This window comes from Schistocerca gregaria, chromosome 4 (genome assembly GCF_023897955.1).
Source record: "Schistocerca gregaria isolate iqSchGreg1 chromosome 4, iqSchGreg1.2, whole genome shotgun sequence".
In the NCBI taxonomy this organism is placed as follows: domain Eukaryota; kingdom Metazoa; phylum Arthropoda; class Insecta; order Orthoptera; family Acrididae; genus Schistocerca; species Schistocerca gregaria.
Genome location: NC_064923.1, coordinates 652,826,669 through 652,848,273, shown reverse-complemented (window position 1 = coordinate 652,848,273; position 21,605 = coordinate 652,826,669). Strand labels below are relative to the sequence as shown.

The window sequence follows — 21,605 nt, the reverse complement described above, 5'->3', positions numbered from 1 at the left end:
TTTCGTTTCGTGAAGCGCATAGTTTCTGTACATTAGAAGCAAGTTGCCAGTCATAGCATCTTACCAAGATGTGACAGAAAATTCGTGCTGCTTCTTTCTCGGTAGACAACAGCATCATTTGAAAAAAGACTGAGGTTACTATTAATGCTATCTGCAAGGTCGTTCATATAAAACACGAACAGCAAGACTAGTAACACAATACCGCGGGGCAAGCTTCCACATCTGCTGATGGCTTAGCAACCAAGTAACATTCTGCGTTCTTCCCAGCAAGAGCTGTTCAGTTCAGTCACAAATTTCGCTTGATACCTCAAATGATCGCGCTTTTGATAATAAGCGTAAGTGTGATACCGAGTAAATTACTTTTACTGCATGTACTTGCATGCCTTGATCCATAATTCCCGATACGTTATGCAATAAAAGTGCGAGTTGATTTCACATGATGGATGTTTACGGAATCCATACTGGTTGGCACGGAGGAGGTAACTCCGTTCGAGATACCGGTACCTCATTGCATTTGAGCTCAAAATATGTTTTAAGATTTTAGAACAAATGGATGTCAACGATATCGGATAGTAATTTTGTGGATCACTTCTGCTATCGTGTTTGCAGACGGATGGGACCAGTGGTTTCTTCCAGATACTAGGCACGATTTTTTGCTCGAGGAATTTACGATAGATTATAGTTAAAAGAGGAGCTGAGTCAGCCGGTCGGGAACACCACAAGACTCCTGAGGAAGCGGAGGGGTCGAAACGTCGAGTTTGGAGAAGCTGAAGGAGAAAGTGACGTGGTCTAATCCCCAGAACATTTTACCCACAAATGCTCCTTTTTCATAAAAGTCCCGAAAGCTTCCTAAAGCATATCTTCCGGCGGTTGCTGGAATTACATGTCTACATGTACATTTACATGATTATTTTACAATTCACAATTAATTGCCTGCCAGAGGGTACTTCGAACAACGTTCAATTTATTTCTCTATCGTTCCACTCTCGAACAGCATGTGATATAAACGAAGACTTAAAAACTTTCCGTACGTCCTCGAATTTCTCTTATGATGATGATCATTTCTCTCTATGCAGATGGGTGCCAACAAAATATTTCCACACTCTGAGGAGAAAGCTACTGACTGAAATTACAATCAGAAAATCCTGCAGCATCGAGAAATGCGTTTATTCTAATGATTGCCAACCCAATTCACTTATCATATCCGTGGCAATCTCTCCCCTATTTTGTGGTAATGGACTTTTTCGATGTCCTCCGCCAGTCCCATCTGATGTGGATCCCATAGCAGTACTCCAGGAAAGGGCGGAGAATCACAGTACCACAAGTCTATTTAGTAGGCCATCTGCCTTTTATAAGTGTTCTGCAGATAAATCGCAGTCTTTGGTTTGCTTTCCCCCCAGTGTTATTTATGTAATCGTTGCAGCTTAACTTATTCGTAATTGCAATTCCTAAGTTCAAAAATGGTTCAAATGGCTCTGAGCACTATAGGACTTAACATCTGAGGTCATCAGTCCCCTAGAACTTAGAACTATTTAAACTTAACTAACCTAAGGACATCGCACCCATCCATGACCGAGGCAGGATTCGAAGCTGCGACCGTAGCGGTCGCGCGGTTCCAGACTTCACACTTTCCATTATTGAGAGTCGTCAGTTAGTACTTTAGTACTTTGTGCCCCCCCCCCCCCTCCCCCACGAACCATGGACCTTGCCGTTGGTGGGGAGGCTTGCGTGCCTCAGCGATACAGATAGCCGTACAGTAGGTGCAACCACAACGGATGGGTATCTGTTGAGAGGCCAGACAAACCTGTGGCTCCTGAAGAGGGGCAGCAGCATTTTCAGTAGTTGCAGGGGCAACAGTCTGGATGATTGACTGACCTGGCCTTGTAACACGAACCAAAACGGCCTTGCTGTGCTGGTACTGCGAACGGCTGAAAGCAAGGGGAAAATACAGCCGTATTTTTTCCCGAGGGTATGCAGCTTTACTGTATGATTAAATGATGATGACGTCCTCTTGGGTAAAATATTCCGGAGGTAAAATAGTCCACCATTCGGATCTCAGGGAGGGGCCTACTCAGGAGGATGTCGTTATCAAGATGAGTTTGGATTCCGTAGAAATGTTGGAACACGTGCGGCAATACTGACCCTACGACTTATCTTAGAAGAAAGATTAAGGAAAGGCAAACCTACGTTTGTAGCATTTGTAGACTTAGAGAAAGCTTTTGACAACGTTGATTGGAATACTCTCTTTCAAATTCTGAAGGTGGCGGGGGTAAAATACAGGGAACGAAAGGCTATTTACAATTTGTACAGAAACCAGATGGCAGTTATAAGAGTCGAGGGGCATGAAAGGGAAGCAGTGGTTGGTAAGGGAGTGAGACAGGGTTGTAGCCTATCTCCGATGTTATTCAATCTGTATATTGAGCAAGCAGTGAAGGAAACAAAATAAAAATTCGGAATAGGAATTAAAATCCATGGAGGAGAAATAAAAACTTTGAGGTTCGCCGATGACACTGTAACTCTGTCAGAGGCAGCAAAGGACCTGGAAGAGGAGTTGAACGGAATGGACAGTGTCTCGAACGGAGCGTATAAGATGAATATCAACAAAAGCAAAACGAGGATAATGGAATGTAGTCAAATTAACTCGGATGATGCTGAGGGAATTAGTTAAGGAAATGAGACACTTAAAGTGGTAAATGAGTTTCGCTATTTGGGGTGCAAAATAACTGATGATGGTCGAAGTGGAGAGGATATAAAATGTAGACTGGAAATGGCAAGGAAAGCGTTTCTGAAGTCAGCAGATGGGGACGTTTGCAAGACTATAACCATCTGCACGAACAGTTCGACGACGTATACAGCAGGATGGACTAGCATCTCGGAGAGCATGGCTGCGGTTACCCTTGACGCTGCATCACAGACTGGAGCGCCTGCGATGGTGTACTCAACGACGAACCTGGGTGCACGAATGGGAGAACATCGTTTTTTCGAACGAATCCAGGTTGTGTTTACGGCATCATGATGGTCGGATCCGTGTTTGGCGACACAGCAGTGAACGCACGTTGGAAGCGTGTATTAGTCATCGCCATACTGGCGTATCACCCGGCGTGATGGTATGGGGTTCCATTGGTTACACGTTTCGGTCAGCTCTTGTTCGCATTGACGGCACTTTGAACAATGGACGTTACATTTCAGATGTGTTACGAACCGTGGCTCTACCCTTCATTCGATCCCTGAGAAAACCTACATTCCAGCAGGATAATGCACGATCGCATGCTGCAGGGCCTGTACTGGCCTTTCTGGATACAGCAAATGTTCGACTGCTGCCCTGGCCAGCACATTATCTAGATCTCTCACCAATTGAAAACGTCTGGTCAATGGTGGCCGAGCAACTGGCTCGTCACAATAGGCCAGTCACTACTGTGGATGAACTGTGGTATCGTGTTGAAACTGAATGGGCAGCTGTACCTGTACACGCCATCGAAGCTCTGTTTGACTCAATGCCCAGGCGTATCAAGGCCGTTATTACAGCCAGAGGTGGCAGTTCGGGATGCCGATTTCTCAGGACCTATGGACCCATACTGCGTGAAATTGTTATCACATGTCAGTTCTAGTTTGATATATTTGTCCAATGAACGCCCGTTTATCATCTGCATTTCTTCTTGGAGTAGCAATCTTAATGGCCAGTATTGTGTTTGCAGGGTCTCCGGAGAGCAGCGGCAAGATGCGGCGGCGGAGCGCGTCGGGGCAGCAGCAGGAGCGGCGGCGGCGGCGGCGGCGGCAGCGGCAGCAGCAGGGTAGGGTAGGAGGCCAGGCCTCTCTCAGCTGAGGCCAGTCGCGCGCAGCCTGCTGGGGTGAGCGGACCGCCAAGCACCAGAGAGCCGCGCACCGCGCACCGCACCCACACTCAGCGACCGCCGCGGGGACTCGTCTCGCCGACAGACATGGAGCCGCGCGCGCGCCCCAGCCTCTGGTGAGTGCCCCGCCGCCGGCCGCAGCTTTGTCCAGTACGTGTGCTTGTACGTCTTCAAGCGAACTATTGTTACTCGTACTCTAGGGACCGAAGGACACGATGGCGACTTCTCGGAATTTTGTAAGCCGCTTTCTCGGGAGACATACAGCGTCTTTGTCGAGCGTCTCCCACCCGAAGTTTTCTCACGAGTTCCGTCACACACTCTCACCAGCCAAAATATGCTAGCACCACTCTCGCCGCTCTTCATAACCGTGCGATGTCCCGTGCTATTCTGGTCTGATATCTCTGTTCCACGCCTTTCAGTCTACGCTTCTGTCAGAGCAACTATTTGCTTCGTTTCATAGACTACTTTTGGTAATTTACTGAGCCAGTTTCTAGTGAGCTGCACCGATTCTTCCAGTTTCTGGTCAACAGCTCGTGGTCCTGTAGTCAGCGTTGTTGGCTCTCGATCACGGGCCACGGATTCGCTTCCCGGCCGGGTCGGGATTTTCTCCGCTCAGGAATGGATGTGTGTGTCTAGCCGTAGTCATCCTTTCATCATCACCGACGCGTTAAGTCGGCGAAGTGGCGTCAAGTAAAAAGAACAAAAAACTCTCCGAATGGGGACTCCTCTCCTAGCCAAATATGCCAAACGCACATTTTTCATTTCTTTGAGTTTCTGACATTTGGGAGTTTTCAGCATTTTCGTCACTCACTCTCGCCTGCCAAACAAGCCCAACACCGTGCTTACCGCTCTTCTTTATACATGATCGATGTCCCCTGCGTGCCCAACTCATCTACATGTGCGCTCTGCGAATCACTGTGAAGTCCATGACGGAGGGTACTTCCAACAGTGTACCATGTATTAGACCTCCCACCCATTCCATTGTCGTAAAGAGTGCAGACAGAACGTCTGCTTGAATACTTCTACGAACGCCGCAGTTAGTCTAACGTTGCCATCCTGATCCGCACGAGGGCGGTGCTGTTTCTTGATATTTTGTAAGTAAGCTTTTGCAGCATAGCTGGCGTCTATCTTAAAATTTCCGCAGTTCGAATTACGGCTCGCATTAATTGTATTTCCCGTGGTGAGTGTTTTCGGAATCGTGCGTACAGGCTGAATATGCACTAGCTCTCGAGAACTAATACTATCGTAATACTGTGGTTTTGCACCACATCGAGGAAGTTCGTCTGTAGTTAATACGGTACGTCGACTGTATATTGTGTACATGTCCTTCAAAGGGGCATCACTTTCCGCCGTAATCCCCATATGGTCTGTGCAAGTCCGCCAGCGTCAAGAAAGTTTCATATTTCAGACAGAAAAAGTTCGTCTTTTACTCCGCGTTACCACTCACGTACCGCCTGGTGAACCCTCTTCGTCCTGGTGCAAATTCTTGCCGTCCATTTCTTCGTAGAGCCGCCATACACACGGCACGTATAGGCAAGAGAAGGCATCACGAAAAACTGTTTGCATACTGTTCTGCCGTCCACTGACAAGTGTTTCCGCAATTGTACATAAGTTAAGAAAGACTTTCACGTTCACACCAATTTGTGCTGTCACGTATGCACAGACACAGGTAGCGCAGACGCTGCACGCTTTCGTGAAGAGCGGAGTTCGAAACCCACTCCATCCATCGAGCTTAGGTATTCCGTGGTATTTCAATTAAGTGGAATGCCGGGATGACTCTCTTGAAAGGGACACGACCGACTTCCTTCACCATCCTAATCAAATCCGAGCTAGTACTCCATCTCTAACGAAGTTATTGCTGATGAGACATTAAATTCTAATCTTCCTTACTGCCTTGTTGTGTGTTCGTAATAGATACCGTGCGAATTCCTAATCCTCAGACGACGCTAACTGGTGCAAGAATGCGAGCCATAGATCCACGTTCGGACTGGTTTACACGTAGATTCCTGAATTAATTTGACACATACATCTATACGGTACCTGTCCAGGTAAACTGGTGCTCTCTTCCTCGTAACCTTGACATACACAGTAGGTACACTCTAACTGCTCAACTCTTTCTGTTCAACCGTGGTATTGTTATGAGACTCTGTAGAAATTGTACGTCCAACATTACCGACTGCTGACATGTCCTTCTTTCCATTCCTCACACTGGCGAGCCTGCCACGAATTTTGCTCTTGAGACAATTTGTTCGTTTACTTATTTCTGTATTTTTAATGGTGTACATTTAAATCTCAATTTCCTTCCCACTGGGCGGAGTTCGACAAAAACTAGAAGGAATTTCACCTTCTTGTTGTGTTCACTGGCAAAATGGAAGAGAGAGAGCTCGTTAAACTACCACTTCGATGGTTCAAAAATACGTTTAAAAAGTATTGTGTAAAATCAGCTACAGCCCTCAATAGATATTCCGTTCAGAACGAAAAGAACTGATACGTGAAAATGAGTTAGCTATTAATCAATACATTAGTAGGAGCATCTACATATTGTCGGAGAGGTGTAATAATGACGAAACCATAGCGTTTGAGACTGAACGACACAGTTTCAATCGTATTCTGAGACAGGATTGCCAGATCTTATGCAGATAACTCCTTAAAAGAAGCACGATAGAGACAATAAAAAACTACTTGATTTCGCATAGACTCCAGTTTTTCCTATATGGGTAACGCCGTCCTTGCACGACAGGTGCTCGCATATGATGGCTTTACACTTGTGCGTGAGAATAAGTTTGTTATCCATTTCGTCGTACACTCGATACGATTTAAAGATTCGCCATTCTCTTAGTAACTAAGAGAATTTGTCTGGTCCGCACAGCTTTCAATTGAACTTTTTTCGTATTTTCTCTTAAGGTCGTTCCCACGTGGAGTAATTTCTAGATCGTTTTCCTTCTAGTTTACAAAGTATTGATAGTACCGAGCCAGGTATCGCAATGCTTACAGCACTCAACTCGTATTCATGAAGAGCGGTGTTCAAACCGCCATTGCATCCAGGTTTAAACTTCCCGTAGTTTTCTCAAATCACCTCTGTCAAATGCTGGTTCAGTTCCTTCAGCTAGCTCGTAGCTGATCCTCCTCGCGTCCTTGTGAAACTCGAGATAGCGTTTCGTCTCTGATGATCTCGACGTCGACGTGGCATGAATTCTGCTTTTCCTTTCTTTCTTATTAGACGTTGGAACTGACTTTGCATTTCAGGAATATTGTCAATATTCTTATGGCTATTGCATTCTTTTCGTGCAAAGTATCTTGTTTGCTGGTGAGGGAGAGTGGGAGGTAATATCGTACAGTTATTGTGAGAAGTACAGAACTATGTTCTAGTCCTTTAACTGTGTAATACCGACGGTGCATCTCGAGATCACGGTTTGTTTCCCCGTATTGTGTTCTCCTCTGGTAGTCGTAGTAAATCCGCGCTACGCAGATTGCCGCCCTGGTATTCAGCTTTGTCAGGCTGTCCAGTGCCAGCAGCAGAAGGCCAGCCGCGGCTGCGGTCTCCCTGAGGACGCATTGCCTACAGCCGACTGGACGGCGTCGCACCGCTCACACTATATAGTAGAGCCGTACCTTTCCCCGTACTCACTGCATCAGTCTGCCTGGTATCCGAGAGGTAGACGCACGTACCTGGTACGAATTGACTGCACACGACGGAAACTCTAATATCTTGCGTGCTGCATTCTCCAAACTTCGGGATGCTAGTGCCTTTCGACTTCCTAAATTACTGAAACATTGCTTATAGTCACTAACCACATCTAAGTGACACAGAGAAAAGGGAGAAAATCTGCGTCAAAATTTAGACCCAACGTCCAACACTACATGAGGTCCATGCCAACAGTGAAGTTCCCTTTAATGCATGTCGGTGCGTTCGCCTCGCGTACGTTTTTCTAATACGACCTTCAAAAGTCAGAACTCGAACATTTTATGACTTCCCTCAGTAGGACGTGTTTACTTCCACAGTTCCCTCACAGACCTTCGAGATGGAAACAGTTCTCTGGTTTGCTAAGTTACCGTCAACTGGCGCCCTTGCCACCAAAAAAATATTGCATAAGCTATCATAATCTGAAAGCAATGTGTCATTGTGTAGTTGATAATACAAAGAATGAAAACCGTTTTCCTTACACACAGAGCGCCACTAAATCGTAAAATCTGTATTACGCAGAGTATCTGCCTACTTAATTCTTCGCAAAATTCTGACAAAAAAAGAGATTGAAGCTCCTTCACAACGAGTTTCTAAAATGAGGCAATATGGCTACAAATTCACTCAGACAGTCTGCAGAGCAAGTGTGAACCAAGTGACCCCCCAATGTAGCATTGTGGCCTTTTCCTGAAACTATCGCTGTGCAGAAAGTAGCTTGGTAACTGTACGGCATCATTTTGCAGGACTGTCTTCCTGTCCACGCTTATGCTTAATCCTTTCCTGATTGATGCGGTACCTACGTCCCACTAAAGTAATATGCAGTTTTTGAGCTTAGTGACGTCTATATCTCACATCTGCCTAGTTCTAGCATGCAGCGAGATGCTTTCGGAACTTGGAGAAAAATACTACCGACCACGGGGTGCATATATGAAAGTTTTGAGCGATCAAATGCAGCTGCGTGAGTTTATAGGTGGCACAGTGCGTTCGTTGCACGAATATTAGATCTATTCACCATCTTTTCCATTCCACGAATGTCTAAAGCAACTAATTGTGTTTTCTTATTATACATCGTAAACATTCTTTTGAAACATTACGAAGCACGTGAGTAATTCTGCTGGTTTGTTCATAATTTGTGGGACGTAGTCCCAGAAAATCTCATAGAATGTAGAAAACATTCGCGTGTCTAAATGTGTTTTGGTACTGTGTTGTTAAACTTTCTCTGTAATTGCTATCCTGATAAAATCATTCTAAAATTAAAAATATAACTCTGAAAAACCTAAGTTCACATGAATACATTGTCCTAGTCGGGTTCGTGAGACACATGTGCCTCGCTTCACCGATTTTCAAAATCTGTCAACTTAAAATTTTTTAGTAGTAAGAGTGTATGGTTTATCACAAAGGAAGACAGTTTTTGACCTTTTATTTTTCAAATATATGCTAAATAAATTTCAAAAATGAAAGGTTTAAATTTCGGACCCATTCAACTATAGTCAAGACGGCTCCAAGTATCGAGATCTGGAACGTGGGAATAAAGAGATTAATCTCGAAAATGAGTTGGTGCGATTATTTGTAAGCACTTTCATAAGCGATATGAACGGAGTCTCGTGTGGAATTAACTGTTTAACTTGTACACACCCATCCTTTTCGTTCAATTATTACACCAATGAATTTTGATTTTGCCGCGCGGGATTAGCCGAGCGGTCCAAGGCGCTGAAGTCATGGACTGTGCGGCTGATCCCGGTGGAGGTTCGAGTCCTCCCGCGGGCATGGGTGTGTGTGTTTCTCCTTAGGATAATTTAGGTTAAGTAGTGTGTAAGCTTAGGGACTGATGACCTTAGCAGTTAAGTCCCATAAGATTTCACACACATTTTGAACAATTTTGTTCTTAACAATGTACTTCACTAACTCTAAATATAATTAAGTATTACTTCCTGCTTCATTAAATAACAGTAATAACTTATCATAGCGGAGTTAAATTAACAACAGTTCTTCAATACAACAGCAGTTTCTTTCCATTGCCGTTAAACTTCAGTTTGCGTATCGTATGCAGTTTATCTTATTTCTGAATGGGATTAATTAGCAGTTCATTAGGAAAACAGAAAAACATTTGTTCATTTGTGAAGCCTATATATATTATGCGCTATAATGTGTTAACATTTTCATGGTAATCGTAAGCTTTGCAACTAGCGTATTTTTTACATGTCAAATCTCTGTAAACCGCTCTGTGAACAGCTCTGTGGAAGCTGTATCGGCTTATTATTCCTTTCGCAAATATATACTGTAACTTTATTTATTTTTCTGGCAAGTCCCACTTCCTTGAGCATCGTCTCAGTAAGGGTCAGCGGAACGAGTAGTCTATCTAATCTAATCTAATCTGTAGGGGTTGTGGTGTATAGTGGCTTTGTCTAACATATCCCGCCGCTCGCACTGAGCGACTTGGAGATAACATCCAATAGTGAACTGAGTTGGCCGCAAAAAGAATCGAGCCCGTTCCAGTCGGCTGGGATTCTAACGTTTATTCACTGGAGCACCTTTCAATAAATGTTCTCTGTCCAAATAATGTCTTTCGTTCCAGTTCTATGCTCTTTAAAACTGATGACTCCCAAGACACTGCGGTCAAGCTCTGTGGTATCAAGAAACAATCTGTGCTGAACGCTTCTGATAATATTCCAGTAGGCTCTCTTGTGGAAAGAGAAAAAAAGAGAAGATTAGAATTAAAGGCCAATCGACGTCACTGGCTTTATAGCTTTAGACCAGTTCGACATCGATGCCGAAATTATAACGACTAAAATCAGCAGGTTTCGAGAGGCTTTTTGATATAGCTTTCTGACGCAGTTCTTGTTGTTAATGCACGTAACAATTGGCAGCAAAACATTGGATTTCGTATCTCCGTTCGAGCTGAAGAAAACTGCTTGTTGTGAGAAGAGCTGCCGATAGAGTGCAACAGGTGGATGCAACAGGTTGTGGCAGACATCCGCTCGCGTTCTCTGCATTCTTCCGAAAATAAGAGGAACTTCGTAGAACATGAGTAAGCACCGAGAGTTTTTGTAACCCTTGATAAAGGTCTAGTGGTGACGAATTGTAGTACGTGGTATACCTGAAATAATCTTATGCTTCTTAAACATCGATCCCTTTTCCTTTTTTTGTCTAATTAAAAGATTTTAAAAGAAGTAACTATAAATAAAGCACAGCCATAATTGTGCAATGGACCACCGGAGACAAATAAATGAAGATCGCTACTGTGAACTAGGTTCACGCTTCAGTGTGAGCGACTGGCTGCTCTTTCTAAGACGACTGCAGGATATCGCAAGATTTGCAATCAGCAAATAAATCGTGATAATCTGCTTTTCAACTGAAGCAACTCCCTAGGCACTCTTACATACCAACACACTCATCTAAATTGAGAGACCAAGGCACAATAAGAAGATTCAGATGGAAAAAGTGAGGAAAGTGGGGTTTAATGCCCGGTCGACATAGAGGTCATTAGAGACGGAGTACAAGCTCGTACTGTGTCAAGGATAGGGAAGGAAATCGGTAGTGCCCTTTTCAAAGGAACCATATTGTCATATGCCTGGAGCGATTTAAGGAAATCACGGAAAACTTAAATTTGCATGGTTGGATGCGTCTTTGATCCGTCGTCCGCGCGAACGCGAGTCCACTGCACCACCTCGCTCGGTAGTTGGATGGATGTGGATGCAGTAGTTGTGCAGAGATTAAGAGGCTTGCACCAAAGAGATTAGCGCGGGGAGTTGTATCAGACCAGTCTTCAGACAGAAGACAACAACAATTCTAGCAGCTCTTAAGACGGGAGTATGTGCTGGCGAAGGGCAAGATTACAATTCCGACCCGACGATAACGCTTTCAGTTCTGTCTTACGTCATGTCAAATGGATTCGCGGAAGATTCCTTGAGCAAAGTCACAGCACATTCTTTTCATTGCTGATAACTTGTGAGTAAGTAGATGAACTGGACTTGTAACAAATTACCAACATATCGTGTACTGAACCATGTGTTGCTCTTAGACAAGTGAACTGCCCATGTGCGCCTTAGAACCATACTCCAGTGACAAGCTATCCCGAGGGGACTAGTCCTCTGCATTTTAATTTGAGTCCAGTGTGATATTTTTTAAATTAGAATGAAAAGCCGCTCGAAAAGACCGACTGAGACAACGGACACTGATCATTAATCTGATGCAAACCGGTTCCGGCAACGGCCAAAGCCTGCGGTGGTTAAGACACTGCAGACGCACCGCCGGGAGCCGGCATGAAGTCCACAGTCCGCGAAACTTGTCTGGGTGTTCATGGTTTCTTCAAACCAGAATGTTTCCTTTAAGATGGCTTCAGCACTTACCAAACGGAACTCGTGTTGCTGTTAACGTTACATCAACGTGGATGCGAGTATTCGTTCTAAGGGTTCTTCCTTCTTTTCAGTTCCGGATTCTTTCTCATCGAGACGTCGTATTTAACATGTTCTTCTGTACTTTACATCTACAGTTCTACTGCGTAGCTAGCACAAGATTCGTGGCGGAGGGTACTTTGTGCAACAGTCAACCATACGCTAATACTCAAGTCCTCTCTTGTAGCGTCTGGCACTAGAGTTAGATGAATATCACTGCGACGCTTTCGCGCTTCCTAAAGGTATCTGTGACGAAACGCACCACTCTTCTTTGGATGTTCTCTACTTTATCAATCTTACGTCATAGAAGACCCAGCCAGACGAGCAGTATTCAAGTATCGGTCGAACGAGTGTTTTGTAAGCTACCTCGTTTCCTGAAGATTTTCCCGCCATTTTTTTCAATAGAAGAGAAAAGAAAATATGTGGTCCTCTGGAACATTTAAGTTCAGAGACAGACATCCTACTGGCATCGAGATTATCAGCAACTCGAAGAGACTCGCGAATTGGGAAAAGTTTGAGAAAGGTATCGGACGTGACTTTATTAAAGGAAACATATTGGTACGAGCCTGAATGTATGACTGAATTGAACTGCTATGGCTCACGATTTGGTGACGCCTGTTGACGCTTCTTGGCACCTTGTATGTCCGGTGAACCTGTCTCCTGCAGATGATTGTTATGTGATTGTAGTGTGTATTTTTGTTGTTGATGCTGATGAGATAAAGGGTGATGTTCGTTACCTCAGGATCTCTGGCTTGAAAATGTCATATGATTTTACTTTCGGCCTACTAGTGACTATTGCCCTACTGCAAGCAGCGCAAGGCAGCTAAGGCACCTGAAATATAACCAGAACCAGTAATTACAACGCCAGACAGAAGAGAAATGAAGCACCCAGAAGACACTGTCAGACGTCCGTGTGACTTCGTACACGCATACGCCATCGGCGAGCATGTAATGATTAGAGTTGCAATTCTCTATGGCCAAAATATTGTTTCCAGGCTTGGTAGGGGCGTGAACAGTGTCATATGTTATGTTAATGACTGCGAAGGACAAGGAGCTTTCGCACACTCGTCTGAGACAGCGTTATCGACGCCTGACAAAGTTTGAATGGGTTCCCGTACTGGGTCTCCATTTGGCCATTTGGACGAAAGGTGCGATTTCCAGATTTGTGGCATTCGGAAGGGACCATGACTCGACATGGGACTGTATGGGGACGTGAGGGCAGGCATACACCTCGTCGAGATTCGCGTCAACCACGGCTGACCAACTACAGAGGAGAATCGCCTATTGTGCACCAAACACATGGTATCGCCTCCACATCTGTACCTGCCACCCGAGAACAAGTAACTGATTCACTACAACATTCTGTATATCACGCACCACTGGTGTGAGGCTAGCTGTAGCCGGCTTAGGGAATTACCGTCACGTGGGTAGGCTATTGAGGGAACTCTAGCGGCACAACACTATGTCACGGACATCTCGCGTCCTCGTGTATTACTTATCACGTGATAGTATCGTGGCGACAGTTTTCGACGGGACAATGCCTGTACACACATGGCACTTGTCTTTATGAGTTGTCTGTGTGATTTTGAGGGAAATCCGTTGTCATCAAGATCCCCAGAGCTGTCTCGATAGAACACGTGCGGGACCAGTTCGGATGTCAACTCTGTGCCAGTGCCGGTATCCATGATATTCGTGTCAAGCGTCAGTTACAACAGCTGGGAGCAGCATGCTCCAGGAGAAGATAGAACGGATTTGCAACACCCTTCTCAACCGAATCAGTGCATGCATCCAGTCCATAGAGGGGTGCACCATCGTACCGATAAGTGAGCTCATACTACCAAGTTCCTTCTGAACGTGACTGGATTTTATAATCACTGAAACACTTCTTCGTACACTCTCCACCCGTGAAGTTACATTTCGCTTTCGTCTCCCCTTCCGGGCCCTTCACTTTTATTGTCAGCAGTGTATATCGAGCTCTGGTTTCCGCTAATTTGTAGCGGACTTTGTGGCAAAGTTTATGATGTGTGCAAGTAAGTTTTCACTTTTATAGCTACCGAGTTACGACATCGCCTTCGTTCTTTTTACTTGAACTCTATGCTTTTTTCCTTTAGCGTCCGACAGAGCCATCGGAGGGGCGTCAACGCCATGACATCAGTGGAGCTTCACCAGATAGTGACAAGATAACAGCGCCGCCGGTCACTGTTAACCGAAACAAGTAGTCGCCTCTTGTGCGAAAGGTTAACGTTTCGATAGCCAATTACGTGTTATGTGAGCCACATACACCAGACCGTAGTGTCGAAGCGAAAATGAGGCCTGCGAACTGCGAGGCATTCGCGGATAGCGCAGATATGAGACGCGCAGCACCTCTTCTCACTGCAGCACCCAACTGACCTTATATGCTGACAATAATGAGAGGGCATTTTAGCACCAGAGGTCCCAACTCACCTTTCGGCACTGCCAAAAACCGTGCGGGTTGGGTGAGAAAGGTGAAACTGATTTCGCGAAAATGGTAGGGGTTCTGTGTGATGGGCGTGCTTCGGACGGCGCGAGCAAATGGCGTGTGTGCGTGGCTTGTCGAAGCACGGCGCCGCGGCCTCTCCGGCGTGAGCCTAAATCCCGTCCCTGGCGAGCGGCTCCCAAATGCGCCGGTCACGACCGCCGGATCGCAAGTCGAGGCGCTCCTCTCAAATGACGGTCCCAGACAGCACAAAGACTGAACGGCATTTGTTTCGGGCAGCGCTGCTGCTGTTCTGAGGCAAATGGTGCGTGCGTTTGACCTTGCTGCGAAATGGGTACGGGGCGATCGAAGTTATTATTACGGAGCAATAGCGTCCGATAATTTAGATCGCGGGCGGTCCGCTTGAAGGATGATGGTACAGATATTGAATTCGAAGCAATTCCGCTGTTACTGCAAACGGATGAAGAGAAAAATACTTATCTCCGGGAATATTTTATTTTGAACTGAGAACGTGCCTTCGGTCATGAAGCATTCTTTTAAGGCAAGTACCATAGTTTGACATCGGTAGCAAACATCTCGCAAGCAGTCTTTTAGTAGCGGTCGAGCTTCTGCTTTACTACTAACCGCCTAACCCTGTTCATTGTTTCATTTTCAATATTTCCTATAATTATTGAACTTATTCAAATACGTTAAATGCTGTCATAATCCACTCATTACGAGGCATAATTTTATGTTAAGAGTCTAATACAGTGAAGACAAGTATCATAGTTAGAAACTGCATATGTGTCTTGGTGCACCGTAGCTTGCTACGCGTTGATTAGCCTTCCCCTGTTCATCCAGTATTTGACAATGAGAGCACTTAGTGACTTCCAGAAAGTTTTTATACATAATTTCAAACCGTTATGAAACCTTTTTCTCGTTGACCATTAGGGATCCTCCTCTATATATGTCTCTTTCTAGAATGCTTGGATCCCGAAATCGAGTTCCATGTTCCTTCCAGATGCGAATTGGTGGAGAATCAATCTCCAGACTAAATCGGGACTCATCTGTGAATAGATCATTGGCCCACTGTTTGACGTCCAGGTAGTATGTTGACGACTCCACTCTAGACGTTCTATTCTGTGAAGATGCATCAGAGGTACACATACAGACCACTCTGCCGAAGCCTTCTGTTACCGTTTATCTCGATACAACTCGTCCAGTGGATGCTGCGAGATCAAATGCCAGTTTCCATGCAGTACTAAGGCGGCACCGTCGTGCCCTTACAGCCAAATAACACTCCTCCCTTCCTGATATCACGCATGGTCGGCCCTACCCTGGTCTTCGAGATACTGTTTCGGTCTATATAAATTGTCGCCACATCCGAGAAACTACATAACTATTCACATTAAGCCAACGGGCCACATTAGTTTGTGACTGTCCTGCTTCCATTCTTCTTATGGCCCTCCGCCGCGGAGAGTCTGGTAGGCGTCTTCCTTGTGGCATACTGCACCGTCTGTGACTGTACACACAGCGATTGTGGATGTGGGACTACACGGTACACACTACCCCGTTTGATAGGTGCCCTGACGCCATCGCTGGCGTTGTTGTCCGTCGACTTGATGCTACCTTCTGTGCAGAACACAACTGTACGGACCTCTGTTGACAGTTTTTTTGATTATACCGCGAATTAGACACAAGACGGGGAAATAGCGATTTGTTGCTTTAATTTTGGACACCAGTGGATATGTTGATCACCGATTTTGACGCGTCAGGAGTGTAACGGCTGCTATTCAAGTTACCGACTGCGGAAACGAAAGGTGATCGCATTGTGTAGCCAGTTGCACGTCATAGCCTCACGCGGTATACTGAGCCCGTATGACGATGACGAGTGCAACGTGTAAACGTTCATTCTCCTCAGAGCTTCCACACACGTATACGTCCCTCATGGTGCTGTGCGAAGGACCTGTACTTGTCTGAGACGACGACATGGTGCTGTCCCTGTGGGGACTTATCTTGCTACAAACACGTCCATTTCAGTGGCTCTCTGATCCTTCACCGCGGAGCAAACGTTACGTTTGACCTCTCTGGCGCTAGTTGCGTGGGGCCATGGAAATCCTGCTTGACCATGAGGGTGGCTTCCTGAACTCATCGATTACACTTTCGCATCAGGGTCATGGTCTCTCGAGGAGCAATATCGCAGGAAGGCAAATGATCCTTCACTGCAGAGCAAACGTTACGCTTGACCTCTCTGGCGCTAGTTGTGTGGGGCCATTGAAATCCTGCTTCGCCATAAGGGTGGTTTCCTGAACTCATCGATTACACTTTCGCTCTAGGGTCATGGTATCTCGAGGAGCAATATCGCAGGAAGGCAAATCGCAGTCTCGATAGGCCACCATACTGGCTCTTTCAGATCCCAATTCGTGCTGTTAGATGTTCCGTCATCTTAGACGAGGCACAGTTCTATGTCCTCGAAAAGAAGCAACATTCAGTTGCGACTTCTGATGCGGACTGCGTTACTGCTGCCTGCTTTGTGTGGTTGCACTTCAATGTCAATCATTTGCGTACTCATGCATTTCGTGCGTTTCATGCCGGTTTGACGTTCGTCGCATGAGATATTCAAAGTGCTGCAATTTTAATGGTCAAAAGTGTTAACTGCAAACCGTAGGAATCTTTTATCGGCAGTTTCTATAGCAGAAGTGCAGGAATTTTGCAGTATTCCTCATCGATCACATTGTGGTGCTTACAGTAAGTAGCCCTGCAGGTGGTCAGTGCATGGTACGAAGGCACCAAAACCGCAAGTGGTCGCCATCCACGGCCGTGGATAGCTGGCTGCGATGTCGCAACGTTCGGTTCGCGGGAGACGTCCTAATGAGGATGATTTGTCTCTGGTCGGACGCGGCTCTGCTGAAGCCGGCGGTGGCTGGCGCGGCGGCGAACAGCGTGTGATCTGGCTCGCCCGCCGGCCGCTAATAGATTCGTGCGGCAGCCGCCGGATTTACGACACGGGCGTGCGCGTGTGCCGTGCCGGGCCGCGCCGCCGCGAATCTACGAGCCGCATAGCGGCGGCTACAGCCTCCAGGCCACAGCTCGCTGACGGCGCTTCCTTAAGAGTCGCCAGATTTATCCTCATTATCCTGAAGTTATGGTTGCCACAGGCAACAATAAAATGTGGTAGACACACGCAACGGCAAGAAACAGAATAGCGCGTAGAAGGAAAGGAGGAAGTGAAAACAGACTTCACGTGTCTGGTGTTATGTAGCTTCATTTCAGCGATTACAGAATGAAGTTGAATGTGTAACAAAAATGCTAGTCAGACAAACAAATGACCCCCTGGCTGCCCTCGTCAGTATGATGTTGACCATTTTTGGATCTAGGTGCATATGCTGATTTGGTTGGGACGGCTGTCATACAACTACGGCCAACCGCCCCCCCCCCCCCCCCCCCCCCCCCCCGCCCACCCGATGTTAATTTAGAGCACAGCTGTTGTAGGTGGCCCTAAATACCCTACATTTTTACACTGAGATAGAACTGTCATTTGAACTGACCCCTAACTAATTCTGCCAAGGAAGTACATCACGCAGGCAGCTGACAGTTGACAGACACATGAGCCATATGAGGATGGCCAATGTCCTGTTTAAAGTTCTTAGCAGTTTACTGTCTCATGAGACGTAATACTTAAGGACGCGGGATGTCTGTGTCGTACTGCTGTTTTGTTAGGCCCTCGTCTCGTGGTCGTGCGGTAGCGTTCTCGCTTCCCGCGCCCGTGTTCCCGGGTTCCATTCCCGGCGGGATGAGGGATTTTCTCTGCCTCGTGATGGCTGGGTGTTGTGTATTGTCCTTAGGTTAGTTAGGTTTAAGTAGTTCTAAGTTCTAGGGGACTGATGACCATAGATATTAAGTCCCATAGTGCTCAGAGCCATTTTTTGTGCTGTTGGAAGTCTCTGTATCACTACCACGAATTACCTGAAGTCATACGCGATAGGTGCCATTTCACTTCCCTAAATCACTACCAGATGTGACTGAAGTTATATCCGACTGTGCCCTTAGAATATCCTGAAACACTACTAAGGGTGACCTGAGGTCACATCCGATGAGTCCTGTTAGAGTTCCGTGAATCAGTATCTATAGTGACCTGAAGTCATATTTGATAGGTGCCACTGTAGTCTGCTGAATCAATACTTGCAATGACATGAAATATTACCCGATGGTGACATTAGAGTTCCTCGAATTGCATTCAGAGGTGAAATGAAGTGATACCTGATGGGTGCTTTCAGGGTTCGCTGAGTCAGTAACAGTCGTGACACTGGTGACCTGCACTCCTACCTAACGGGTGCCATTATAGTTCTTTGATTCACTAACATCGATGACTTGAAGTCATACCCGATAGGCGTCACTGGAAGCAGAGTCGGGTAACATATTAGTTCCTTCCATATACATCTCATGAACTCAAAATGGTGGTGAGCACAGAGAAACTGGATTTCGTAGGGGCTTACTGACAGTCGTTGCGGTAACACTTTGCTGCACAAATTATACGTAAATAATGCTGCATTTTTATTAATAAATAGCTCACAGTCATTTCCATGAAATGGGGGAGGTTCAAAAAATGGCTCTAACCACTATGGGTCTTAACATCTGAGGTCATCAGTCCCCAAGACCCTTGGACATCACACACATCCATGCCCGAGGCAGGATTCGAACCTGCGACCGTAGAAGCCGCGCGGTTCCAAACTGAAGCGTCTAGAAGCGCTCGGCCACAGCCGCCAGCTGGGAAGAGGGGGGGAGGGGGTAAGAGGCAGGTGATACAAATACCACAGGCGTCATTACGGGCTAGATCATACCATTTACTGGTTTACCGTTGAGTACAACCTTTTTGTTGTTGACATATTCCCGTTGATGGCGAAATCATTATAGAAAACATATTCTCGTACTAGGGAAGGAAATCGACCAAGTCGTTTTCAGAGTAACTATCTCGACATTTTAGTTAATTGATTTTGGGAAACAAACTAAGATCAAGAACTGGATCGCTAGGGGGGGAATTTAACTATGGTTCCCCCAAATGAGAGTCGACTATAACGACTCCTGCATCACCTCGTTCAATACTGCCTAGTTTCAGCGATGAATTTAGAAAACGTAATGTCACAGCTATCGAGAAACCTCACACCCGGCTTGTTTCTAAACAACCTGGACATTATGTACAGCCGTATGGCTTTTATTTGAGTGCCATTAAGTGCGTCTAAGGTCAGTGCAAAAGGTTCAAGAGGACCGCTATGAGTTGATGATAATATCACGTGTTTACGTCGAATAATCGTGAAAGTGCGACCCTAAGAATAAATTAATTATTTTGTAAACACCCTGTAGTTTCTAGTCGTTCCACATTGCTGTGTCCCGGACCAGGAAGTTGAGCTGTTTGAGGCCGAAACTGCCAAATAACTCCTTGCCACAGAGCTGTAACAAAGGCGAGATGATGTCGAGCCCGCTTTCGCCTCGGTGCTGAGTTTTCTGGCCAGCGTGACTGACAGCAGCTGCGGCTATGGACCCGGTCGGCACGGAGCACTGCCTGTAAGGTCCCTCGCCGCTTTTCGGGCAGGGCAGCGCTGGCCACGCTGCACGCGACTCGTGCGCCGATCCGTGACGCCTGACGCCGCAGATAGCATCGAGCCGTCACGACCCGCCTCTCCGCTGCCCAGCGCCCCTCCCCGCTGCCGCTCCTCCGCTGCAGGGCTCGCACGTCTCACACCTCAACCGAGTGCCACGCTCTGACGACAAGACGGGTCGCGGAAGTGCGAGACTGCAGCACTGCATCACTAAAAATGATCCAGTCACGGTCGCTAGTACATAACTGCGCAGCTCTGACAACAAGTCGCGAAAGTACGACACTGCGGTACTGCATCACGAAAAATGATCCTGCCACGGTCGCCAATACATAAATGCACAGCTATGCAGTTAAGTTGTTATACCGCAGAGAAACTATCTAAATAAACTTAAACTAATGTAGTTGATATGTAGCAGAGGAACCAGCAAAAGTTAAAAATTCCAGAGCTGTGTGACCAATTTAGAGAAAGATTTTGAAAATGCTGACTTGAATATACACTTTTAAATTCTGAAGGTAGCAGTGATAAAATACAGATAGCTAAAGGTTGTCTTCATCTTTTACAGAAACCATGCTGCGGTTATAAGGGACGAACTGCATGAAAGGAAGGCAGTAATTGATAAGCGAGTGTATATATACACTCCTGGAAATTGAAATAAGAACACCGTGAATTCATTGTCCCAGGAAGGGGAAACTTTATTCACACATTCCTGGGGTCAGATACATCACATGATCACACTGACAGAACCACAGCCACATAGACACAGGCAACAGAGCATGCACAATGTCGGCACTAGTACAGTGTATATCCACCTTTCGCAGCAATGCAGGCTGCTATTCTCCCATGGAGACGATCGTAGAGATGCTGGATGTAGTCCTGTGGAACGGCTTGCCATGCCATTTCCACCTGGCGCCTCAGTTGGACCAGCGTTCGTGCTGGACGTGCAGACCGCGTGAGACGACGCTTCATCCAGTCCCAAACATGCTCAATGGGGGACAGATCCGGAGATCTTGCTGGCCAGGGTAGTTGACTTACACCTTCTAGAGCACGTGGGGTGGCATGGGATACATGCGGACGTGCATTGTCCTGTTGGAACAGCAAGTTCCCTTGCCGGTCTAGGAATGGTAGAACGATGGGTTCGATGACGGTTTGGATGTACCGTGCACTATTCAGTGTCCCCTCGACGATCACCAGAGGTGTACGGCCAGTGTAGGAGATCGCTCCCCACACCATGATGCCGGGTGTTGGCCCTGTGTGCCTCGGTCGTATGCAGTCCTGATTGTTGCGCTCACCTACACGGCGCCAAACACGCATACGACCATCATTGGCACCAAGGCAGAAGCGACTCTCATCGCTGAAGACGACACGTCTCCATTCGTCCCTCCATTCACGCCTGTCGCGACACCACTGGAGGCGGGCTGCACGATGTTGGGGCGTGAGCGGAAGACGGCCTAACGGTGTGCGGGACCGTAGCCCAGCTTCATGGAGACGGTTGCGAATGGTCTTCGCCGATACCCCAGGTGCAACAGTGTCCCTAATTTGCTGGGAAGTGGCGGTGCGGTCCCCTACGGCACTGCGTAGGATCCTACGGTCTTGGCGTGCATCCGTGGGTCGCTGCGGTCCGGTCCCAGGTCGACGGGCACGTGC

The 21,605-nt window shown here is 46.6% G+C and overlaps 1 protein-coding gene across 1 annotated transcript in view; it reads left to right on the top strand.

Annotated features, from left to right (window-relative positions):
* Positions 1 to 3,831: 3,831 nt before the first annotated feature.
* The window catches only part of LOC126267391 (papilin), a 1,111,154-nt gene continuing 1,093,380 nt past the window's right edge, over positions 3,832 to 21,605 (top strand). Inside the window, exon 1 of the mRNA XM_049972582.1 lies at positions 3,832 to 3,967. Coding sequence (XP_049828539.1) covers positions 3,939 to 3,967 — 29 coding nt within the window. The 5' untranslated portion in view covers positions 3,832 to 3,938. The remainder of the gene's footprint in view (positions 3,968 to 21,605) is intronic.